General features: G+C 47.5%; 3 protein-coding genes across 4 annotated transcripts in view; 2 read left to right on the top strand and 1 right to left on the bottom strand.

Moving 5' to 3' along the window:
- Positions 1-214: 214 nt before the first annotated feature.
- On the bottom strand, positions 215-734 carry LOC111728728 (histone H2A type 1). The gene has a single exon (XM_011366329.2). The coding sequence runs from the start codon at positions 662-664 to the stop codon at positions 272-274; it is 393 nt and encodes a 130-aa protein (XP_011364631.1). The 5' UTR covers positions 665-734; the 3' UTR covers positions 215-271.
- Positions 735-962: 228 nt separating this feature from the next.
- Positions 963-1,438, top strand: LOC105296318 (histone H2B type 1). Its single transcript, XM_011366345.2, has one exon. It carries the CDS (start codon positions 1,001-1,003, stop codon positions 1,379-1,381), a length of 381 nt encoding a protein of 126 aa, XP_011364647.1. The 5' UTR covers positions 963-1,000; the 3' UTR covers positions 1,382-1,438.
- Positions 1,439-8,397: 6,959 nt separating this feature from the next.
- The window catches only part of LOC105296406 (histone H1.2-like), a 28,610-nt gene continuing 26,896 nt past the window's right edge, over positions 8,398-10,111 (top strand). Inside the window, exon 1 of one of the 2 annotated variants that reach the window (XM_023534396.1) lies at positions 8,398-8,740. In XM_023534396.1, the coding sequence (XP_023390164.1) occupies positions 8,408-8,740 (333 nt within the window). In that variant the 5' untranslated portion in view covers positions 8,398-8,407. The remainder of the gene's footprint in view (positions 8,741-10,111) is intronic. The other variant, XM_023534397.1, reaches the window with a different exon arrangement.

The following is a 10,111-nucleotide window of genomic DNA, read 5'->3' on the forward strand; positions in this document are numbered from 1 at the left end:
GATCACGCGACTAAAATGTTGTAATGGTGTCACTACACACGCCAGCGTCAGACAAATTCACTTTTTAGAGGTAGCCTGATGTGTAGGAACACCATGAGCCTTTCCTAAAGACCTAGAATGTCTTTGTATTGCTACAGCTTGGGAAAAATTAGCTTACCTTGTGTTTCCTTCCTTTAGCCAAGTGATACTAGCTCTTCTTTTGAGATGGTGGGGGCTCTGAAAAGAGCCTTTGGGTTTTAGAGCGTTTGCGGAAACTCAGATGCTTGTCAGATCACTTGCCCTTGGCCTTGTGGTGGCTCTCGGTCTTCTTGGGCAGCAGCACGGCCTGGATGTTGGGCAGCACGCCGCCCTGCGCGATCGTCACCTTGCCCAGCAGCTTGTTGAGCTCCTCGTCGTTGCGGATGGCCAGCTGCAGGTGGCGCGGGATGATGCGCGTCTTCTTGTTGTCGCGCGCCGCGTTGCCCGCCAGCTCCAGGATCTCGGCCGTCAGGTACTCCAGCACGGCCGCCAGGTACACGGGCGCGCCGGCGCCCACCCGCTCGGCGTAGTTGCCCTTGCGGAGCAGGCGGTGCACGCGGCCCACGGGGAACTGCAGCCCGGCCCGCGAGGACCGAGATTTCGCCTTAGCGCGCGCCTTACCCCCTTGCTTGCCACGTCCAGACATCGCAAACAACGAAGGAACCCCTCCAAGAGGAAAACCGGGGACTCGCCCAAACAGGTCGCTTCTGGGAGTAGGGAGCACACTGCTGCCTTTATAGGCAGTTCCTGGGCACTAAATCGGCTAGTATGATTGGCTAATCAGAGACTCGGGCAACTAGCCAATAGAAAAGCTTTATTTCCATACCTCATTTGCATAGTTCGGCCCCTGGATGACAGCCGTGGCGTTGGTTTTCCAATGAACTACAAGGCTCTCTGCATCCCTCATTAGCATAAAGGCCCTATAAGTAGCCGAAATCCGGTCCACACTTTTGTTTTTTTCCTGGTATTTTGACATTTCAAAATGCCTGAACCAGCCAAGTCGGCGCCCGCCCCGAAGAAGGGCTCCAAGAAGGCGGTGACCAAGGCGCAGAAGAAGGACGGCAAGAAGCGCAAGCGCAGCCGCAAGGAGAGCTACTCGGTGTACGTGTACAAGGTGCTGAAGCAGGTGCACCCCGACACCGGCATCTCGTCCAAGGCCATGGGCATCATGAACTCGTTCGTCAACGACATCTTCGAGCGCATCGCGGGCGAGGCGTCGCGCCTGGCGCACTACAACAAGCGCTCGACCATCACGTCGCGGGAGATCCAGACGGCCGTGCGCCTGCTGCTGCCCGGGGAGCTGGCCAAGCACGCCGTGTCCGAGGGCACCAAGGCCGTCACCAAGTACACCAGCTCCAAGTAGACGCGCTCCTGAGCGGCTTTGCCGCTGACCCCAAAGGCTCTTTTCAGAGCCACCCACTTCTCCCGTAAGAGAGCTGTAATTAGTTACTTAATTTGCATTATGGAGGTGGGGCAAAGTATTGAACCTTAATTATTGAAGTGCACAGGCCTAATTAGTCAGTTTGGGGGCTGGGAAACTCCACCCTCTCCTATTACCTTCCATCTTTGCCTCAGGCAAAAAAAAAAAAAAACCGTGAAAGGACTTTGTTCCTTTATTATGCAAGTGTGATCTTTGCCACTGGCGGAGTCTAAGGTGGAAGAGAAAGTCCGCCACGGAATTTAATCCAGAACGCATTTTCAGAGTTTGATACTGAAGCTCTTTCTGCGTTGATGTAGGGAAATGGAAAATTTTACCTTAGGACAGATTTACTGTGCCAATGTGACAACCTTCCCCTTTTCCTTTCTGGCCTGTGTTGGGATCTGCTGTTCGGTGTTTGTGTCTGAGGCTTCCTGTAATTAAAGAGCAGTCTCCTTTCAAACTTTTTTCATATTTGCTCAAACTATGAGTCCAAATAGTTCTTGGTGTCTGTGCAGGGGAGGAAGAGTCTTCTCTCTCAAGGTTCTCTTGACTGGTGTAATAATGAGGCAGATTAGCAGGAGAAAATGACCAATCTTAATACCTATGTATATACAGGAGCCCTGTAAACAGGTGAGTCAGTGACCCCACATGCAGGAGATGAAAAGGCAGAAAGGGAACATGGCTTCCTTAGACGTCCTGAGCTGAGGATGAGGTAAGGTGCTGTATGGGCTTCAAAGGATGATAACAAGAGGAAATGCTTAGTAAACAGTGTCCCTGCCATATAGCCGTAGGTGGGTCAGAAGGTTACCTCTGATAATCTCTTATTATGTGCAAGCCTCTAATTCAAGTTATTCCAGGTAGTTGGGGCAGGGAGACAATAAATTTCTCTTGCAACCTGGATAATGTTGCCTCTATTTCAAAACAATCACATACCCAGAGGCACATCTTGGGGTGGCTCTTTCTGAATCCCCATCTGCGAAATGGCATTCCAGCCTCAAAGATAATACAAACGTGAAATGGCTGCCTATAACTTTCGACATTGTTAAAAAACAAAATTATCTGATAAATTTGAAGATCTAATTGTTTTTATTAAGCAATTTATGAATCTGGCAGCATCCCGTCTAGCCACTAGGAGGGGCTCGGATGCGTTGTACAAAGTGGAAAGTTTTTACAGATAGAAGGAGGGTGGGACTAAGAAGTTAAGAGTGGGCGATGTCGGGCAAGGGCTCCTTCCGTTACAGGAAGGCAGGGCCTCTTACCAGGCAAGTTCCCCTCACTAGTGCTGACTAGGAAATTCCAGACTGATTAAGGTGTTTCTGGGGAGAGAGGTGGAAACTGCCCTCACATTAGGTGTCATATCTAGGTGAGGCATCTTGGGCTTTAAGCATGAGCGAGGCTATTTGGGGACTGTAGGTTTTCTGTTTAACATATTAGGCCTAAGAGGAGACTTAGGACAAGACAGAAAACAAGGAAACATACTCTCCAGCATGCACTGTCCTGTATCTTTCATTGCTGAAGACGCCGAGGCCTCCGAAGCTTACGATTCGATAATTCTAAATTATTGTCCCTTCAGGCCCTTTAAGTAAGGTTAAAGAGGAGAAACACGTCGTTATAACTCGGACTATTGAGTCGGATAAAAAAGAGATGGCTTTCAATGCCATTCGGAACAAACATTTAATAGTTTCTAAAACTTACCGAGTTTACGGTGGGGGATGTGGCAGTGGACACTAGAATGCCTACCAATCTTCGGGCGGGGAGAGGGCATCAGAATTTCCCCAGATTCTCAGCAAGGATGCTCCTGAGAGACCTCTGATAGCAATTACATGTCTTTGTGTCTTTAACTGACCGACATACTTAGTTCTGTGCCTCTGTCGTTATCTATTCTAAATTTTGTCCCATTTTCACAGTTAGCTCCTCTGACTTGCATGAGGATTGAGAATATTTCCTGTTTTCTGAGTACAAATAATTTGGAGTCAATTGTTTACCTCAGCAGGAAATTAATGAATTAAGACGTAAACTTAAATCTTAAATGGCTTATATAAAGACTGAGAAACACATCACTTTAAAATAACAGAAAGTCAAATAAAAATCAGAATTCTCCCGATGCCCTAAATGTGCTACCTCTTTAAATTGTAACTTAGTGAAAAAAAAAGACGTTTAACTGTGAGTTTGATTAGCGGTCTTAGCTAACATGTAGCAGATATTAACAAGTAATAGTTTAATAAGAAACCAACCAGAGCTACTCCACTATTTGAAACAACTTCACATTTTTAATTTGTGGTTTGTAATTTTATAGAGAAAAAAATCACATATTTCTAATCAAGATAACTTTCTGGACAAATTCACAGGCTTAGTTTTGCTTTAAAAATAGCTCTATGTCTTTTTCTTCATTGTTGTCATAGTGAGAAGATAATGTTAGGACAATATTTTAGTTTATGCGAGTCTGGAGTTTATTTTCTAAAAGAACGAATTAATTTGAATTTATTGATTTTTTTTTTTACTAGGTTTACTGGTTAGATAAGTTAACATTACTTTATTTAAAATTTTACGATTATAAATTATATGCTGAACTAATGTGGATTTCAAATAGTTATTATATTTGCGATTGGCCTCGTGACTTTTCTGCCCTCCTCCTCCCTCTAACATGCAGAAGACTAAAAGTGACAGAGGGGAGACCGAAACCCACATGGCTACACCCACTTGGTTATGAGACCAACGTCGAGTTGTTGAGAAACCGATGTCGCATATGGTCAGGAAATGCTGACTCACGGCGGGGGTGCCGATGGCAGGTGACCCACAGTCAGCCAGCCACAAATGCTCCCCAGACAACCTTGAGAGTTTTTAGAGAAGCACTAATCATTTTCCTTAAAAGTCGTCTTTGGTCTTTGCAAGAACAGATGTTCCATACTGAGCCCCTTTCTCCTGAAGGTAACGCACGGCCACGATCCTGCAGCTCCTAGCCAGTCCGTAGACTTGCCCTCTCCTCTTCCTGTTCTATAAATTATCTTTTTAGACTTTGTTGGACAAAATGAATCTATTGCTAGACTCACTTATACACAAGTACACGATGTGCGAATAGTTAAGTAGACGCCTTTGAGTTCCTCTGACAGTCCTACCCCTCTGAACAGCAGGGTGGTCAGACTCACTCAGGGAGACGGGCTGAGGGTTCGGTGAAACACCCCCCAGAAGCCGCACGGCATCGCCGCATGATGGCCAAGTACGGCCTCTGGAAGAGGCCTGGACGAGCTCTGCCTTCGGGGATCTCCAAGTCCCGGGCACACGGTTCGACGGGACTTTACCGCCCCGTGGTCTGTGGCCTCTTTCGCTCCCCGCTCTCTCATGTTCCGCAGCCCAGTTGGCCCACACCCTGCTTTCCCCGGCCTCCTGCCTCCCACGCATGCTGGCCCTCTGCCTCTGATGCCCCCTCCTTCATGCCAAGACACTCCCACTCATCCCGCAGGCATCCGCTTGGTTGTCACCTTCCCCATGGGATCTCTCCGACCAGCTCCTCCCAGTCGATCTGTGTGACCTCAGCAGTTTGCACTTGATAGTCATCGCTTGTCTAGGTGTCACCCCAATAGGCTCTGAGCTCTGATTTGGTCACCACAGTATCCACAGGGGCCGTTGCTGGACCTGGTACACAGTAGGTGCACAGCAAGAATTGAATTAATAACTCATTCGATAAATCGTTTGAATGCCTGCTGTGCACCAAGCGCTTGTGTTCATACTCGGTGAACTTTACAAGCACTCAGTCCTTTCCTCGGGGAGCTGGGGCTCCAGTAGAGTAAAATGTAGAAAACACGGTAAGTTAGCAAGATATCTGGTCTGTGAGCAGCCGAGCGCCACGAAGAAGAAACGAAACGAACCAGAGCTGGAGGAGGGAGGGCGCTGTGGCAGCGGGGGGGTTGCGAGCGGGAGCCGAGAACAAATGCTGAGCATGGGGGTGCAGGGGGAGGGGGTGGGGGCTCCGTGGATCCGGATTCTGCTGTGAAAACCTCGAGACGGTTGACGTTTGCTGGAAGATAATATCTGTTAAAATTAAATCAGGTTTGCCTTTGCTTGCTTGTCAAAAGAAGGAGGAAAAAAACGCATTTGATAACACCCCAAGACATAAATTAAGCATTGGTTTGGATACAGTTCCTCCAGATTTCCATTCGACTTGTTTTAAAAAGAGAGTGGAATGATGTCATCTGCCAGCTGCCCAGGGGGACAAGCACTAGACTGAGGGGAGGCTTCTGGGAACCGCTATGGCTGCTCCACGAGCTTGAACTCTTCAACTTGTCCTGGTCCCTCACAGGCAGTTCTGCGAGGCTCACCTCAGGGCGCTCCGCCTGTCGCTGTGGCTCCTCGGTTAAATGCCCCAACCCCCTTTCCTCACCCGACAAGTCCCTACTCACCCTTCGGACTTAGCTCAAATGTAAGTTACAGGACACCAGCGAGATCATAGTCGCCCTTTACTTAAGACTCAAATGTCAGGGGGTGTGGTTAACCATCCAACAGCTGTGTCACCTGGGAGACCCAACCTCTCCGAGACTGCGTGTCCCCATCTGGGAATCAGGGAGAATGAAGGGAGGTGCCACATAACGCGGGTGCTGAAAACACCGCCTGGCACAAAACAAAGCCCAGTGAGCACAAGCCATCGCTGTTATTGCTGCTGTTGTCAGAGTCACATACAAGTCAGGTTTCTGGTGAATTGTAGGAGTCAGTTAATCAGTCTCCCTCTCTTCTCACAGGAGGAGCAAGTGGGTTTTAGACATGTCTTTTCCCACCACTGGTTACTGCTGGACACGGCTGCATCTCAAGGGAAACCAGTTGCACGTGAGAGGTATGGGAAGATAGATATTTTTAACAATCGTGGAAGGATCAATAAGAACCTGGCTAAAACATTTTTTTCTCTGAGCATAAAAATATTAAATGTCATTGTAGAATTTTGTAAAAGAGAAATATATAAAGAAGAATAAAATAACTCCTAAAAATGTCTCCTTTTTATGTGTATGTGACACATATGAATATGTGGATATATGTCAATGTATACATGTTACACTTATAATGAGTATATACCATATACAAAGCAAGCATAGGTATCATGATATATATACATGCACATATATAACATATATGTATATACACGTACAAAATTTTCTAGGTAAGATGGTTAGAGACAATTTTTTGTAGATGTATTATTACTTATGTCATTAGTCCTCAGTTATTGGCTGTTTAGATTAGTTCCATTTTATGTATTATAAGTCATGCAAATCTCACATCTTTGTATATAAGTCTTTGACTATTTGATTATTTCCTTAGGATAGACTTATAGAAGTAGTAGAAATGCTAGATCACAAGGCATAACCATTTTTAAGGTTCTTAATATATACATTGCCAATTGCTATCCAGAAGGGCCATGCCAATTTATAATTCCAATGTAACATAAAAATTCCTGTGTTACAGCACTCATATTTACATGGAGGATTTTTTTTTTTTAATTACTGTTAACTAGATAGGCCAAAAGAAAATTTTTTTTTTGAAATTTCATTTCTTTCATTATTTGCGAGGGTGATTTCCCGCCCCCCACGTTTTTATTAGCCACGACCTCATAAGCAACAACCCGCTGCTAGAGAGGGACGTGATTGCAGCTGTTCCATGGGAGACGCTGTACGAAAAATAACAAGGATCCGAGGTTAAGATTTTTAAAAAGCCCTAATATTAACAGGTGCTTCCTCTGCCCAGGACTCGGCTGGAATAACAAACTGCACTGGGCAGTGTTCATTTGAAGCTACTTTTACCTACATTCTCTCTTATGAGGTTCCTAACCACTCCACGAGGAGGACTGGCCTGGCTCCGGCGACAGGGCAACTGCACTAGCAACACCCAGACTCTCTCCTTCAACACCTCAGGTGGCTCCCCACCTGCAGAATAACTGACAAATTTCTCAGGCAGGATTTGGGGATCTTCGCAAGATGGTCCTGGTAGGGTTTTCCTCTGCTGAACCCTGGGCTCTGGCCACACTATACTGCTCTGCAGAGAAGCATCCTGGACACTATCCCAATGCCCACAGCCCTGCAGAGGCGCTTGCCAGCCCAGTCCTGTGTCTGTGGTTCCTGCTGAGCCCGTCAGGCCAGGGGTTCCTGCCTCATATTTAAGTTACCTGAGGGAGGGACCGTGTCTGTTCTCTGTGTGTCTTTGGAGGTGGGAGGGGGAGAGGGGAGGAAGGAGGGTTTAATTAGCGAAACCAGAAGCAATACTCAGTTGAGGACACCCTCCATGAGGGCGACCTGATTTGGACAAACAGATGTTATGTGTGAAATCTATGCTGCTTATTCATCCCTATCAAGCTGCAGAGGCTAGGGGTGGGGGGTCGTCAGTCACGAGCAACCCGCAGTCTGCAGATTTGCTTTGTTAGGTTGTATTTATCCTAGTAAGGTCGCACCTGCACGTCAGACGATCCTACATGTGTCTTCTGAGTCCGCAGCGAGACATCTCAGAGATGTGTTACTTCCCTCACGCACACAAATAGTTTTCGATGAAAATCAGGGCGTGACTAATTTATTTTCTCCACCGATTGGAAGCCAACTCTTTAGAAGACCACTCGGAAGAGGTGAAGTGAGTCTCCTGCTAAAAATTACTTTTAAATTTACAAGAAAAAAAGGAAGTTTTGTTCTTCTCCTCGAATTTCACTGAAAATCAAGTGCTTTATCGAGAAGTTTCAGCATTCCAGGTTATTTTCCATTAAAAGGTGAAAAGGCACGTGAAGCCCAGGTCTCCACGGATCATCCGGGAGTGGAATCTGGGCGGTTCTGCGCAGACGATATTTGTGGGCTTCAAGTTTTGGGGGGAAAACAAACACAAATGCTCCTCCCCCAAGGGGCGGGGCGGCGCCCGGGCGACGCACCAATCACAGCGCGCCGTGCCCTATATAAGGCCGGGCCGGCGGGGCTTTACGCCTCCTACCTCCTGGTCGTGTGCCCTGTGATGTCCGAGACGGTGCCTGCGGCCCCCGCAGAGCTTGGCCCAGTGTCTATGGAGAGGCCTCCCGCCAAGAAGCGAGGGAAGAAGCAGGTGGGCCTCGCTCGCAAGGCTCCCAGCCCCTCAGTGTCCAAGCTGATCACCGAGGCCCTCTCGGCGTCCCACGAGCGGGCGGGCATGTCGCTGGCCGCGCTCAAGAAGGCGCTGGCGGCCGCCGGCTACGACGTGGAGAAGAATAACAGCCGCATCAAGCTGGGCCTCAAGAGCCTGGTGAGCAAGGGCACCCTGGTGCAGACCAAGGGCACCGGCGCCTCGGGCTCCTTCAAGCTCAGCAAGAAGGCGGCCCCCGAGCCCGCCAAGCGCAAGGGCAAGAAGGCCGCTTCTGCCAAGGCCAAGAAGCTGGTCTTGTCCAGGGAGTCGAAGTCTCCGAAGAGCACCAAGGCCACCAAAAGGGCGCGGAAGCCGAGGACGACGACCGCCTCAAAAGTCGACAGGGCGGGCAGGAAGGCTGCAGGAGCCAAGGGCAAGCCGCCGCGGCAGAGCCCGGCCAAGGCCAGGGCGGGGAAGTCCGCTGCCGGCAGGGCCAAGCTGAGCAAGCAGAGAACCAACCCCAGGAAGACGGCGCCTAAGAAGTAAACCTGAAAGGCCAATTTTCAGAGAACCCAAAGGCTCTTTTAAGAGCCACCCAAGCAATCATAAAATGGCGTAGCACTGGAAGCTTCGAGAATTTTATACGACCATACCGTAGGTCTACATTGCCTACTAACAAGAAAGCTTGTGATGAAATAGTGTCACGCACGTGTACAAGTCTACGAAAATTCAGATGTTTTTGTCAGGTATCAGCCAAGTCAAAAGCTAGGTTGTCCTCTAATAATAGGGCACATGTCGCGCGTGCAAGTACCTTAAGTACTTTTCTAGGCATACCATTGTTTTATGCAGGTGTGGATGCCAGCTGGCGCCCAAACATACCTTAGTGGTTTTATTTTCAAGTGCCATGTTGCATTTTACACTTCAATGCTGTCACCCTAATGAGATAGTTCTTTAACTGGGGTGTCTGCGGACTTTGTAGTAGTCTATAGAAACCAATGTCAGAATTTGGATCAAAGGGAAATTTTTCAACAACTATTTTAATCTTTGAAGATTTTATATGGAGTGTGACTGGCTAATAGAATCACAAATACTTTGCTTACAGCTGTCGCTGTTTATCCTTATTTCCAAAGTGCTGTAGGTACCAGATGTTATGTTAAGAAGCACATATTTTAAAACATTGGTAAGGTGATTAATATAATTGTAATTCTATGTATTTTATTTATGAAAAGCTTATGGATCGTGCTCCACAGGATGAACAATGCCAAAGCCTGCATGGGAATGTCGGAGGCTGCCGTTAGCATCCGAATCGAACATTTGTAAATGGCAAAAAATTGCTCACATTAGGAAACGTTCAGCGTCTGAGGTAAAGCATGCTTCTCATTTTAAACACAATGGGTTTATTTCGGTTTTCACTTAATTTGTGATTTAGCGTTCTTATCTGAAGATCATCGTAAGTATTAAAGTCATACTGTTGCTAATTCTACTTTGGGCCTTGGTATTTGAGGCGGCTTTGAACATAGCCAAGTGCAAAATTGTACCTTGTATGGAAAATGACTGAACACGGAATCAGCCCCAGCCCGTGCCTTGCCAGTTTCCTTGAGGCTGGAGTTGTGCCAGTGC

Source organism: Pteropus vampyrus, unplaced genomic scaffold, assembly GCF_000151845.1.
Source record: "Pteropus vampyrus isolate Shadow unplaced genomic scaffold, Pvam_2.0 Scaffold124, whole genome shotgun sequence".
NCBI classification, from domain to species: Eukaryota; Metazoa; Chordata; class Mammalia; order Chiroptera; family Pteropodidae; genus Pteropus; species Pteropus vampyrus.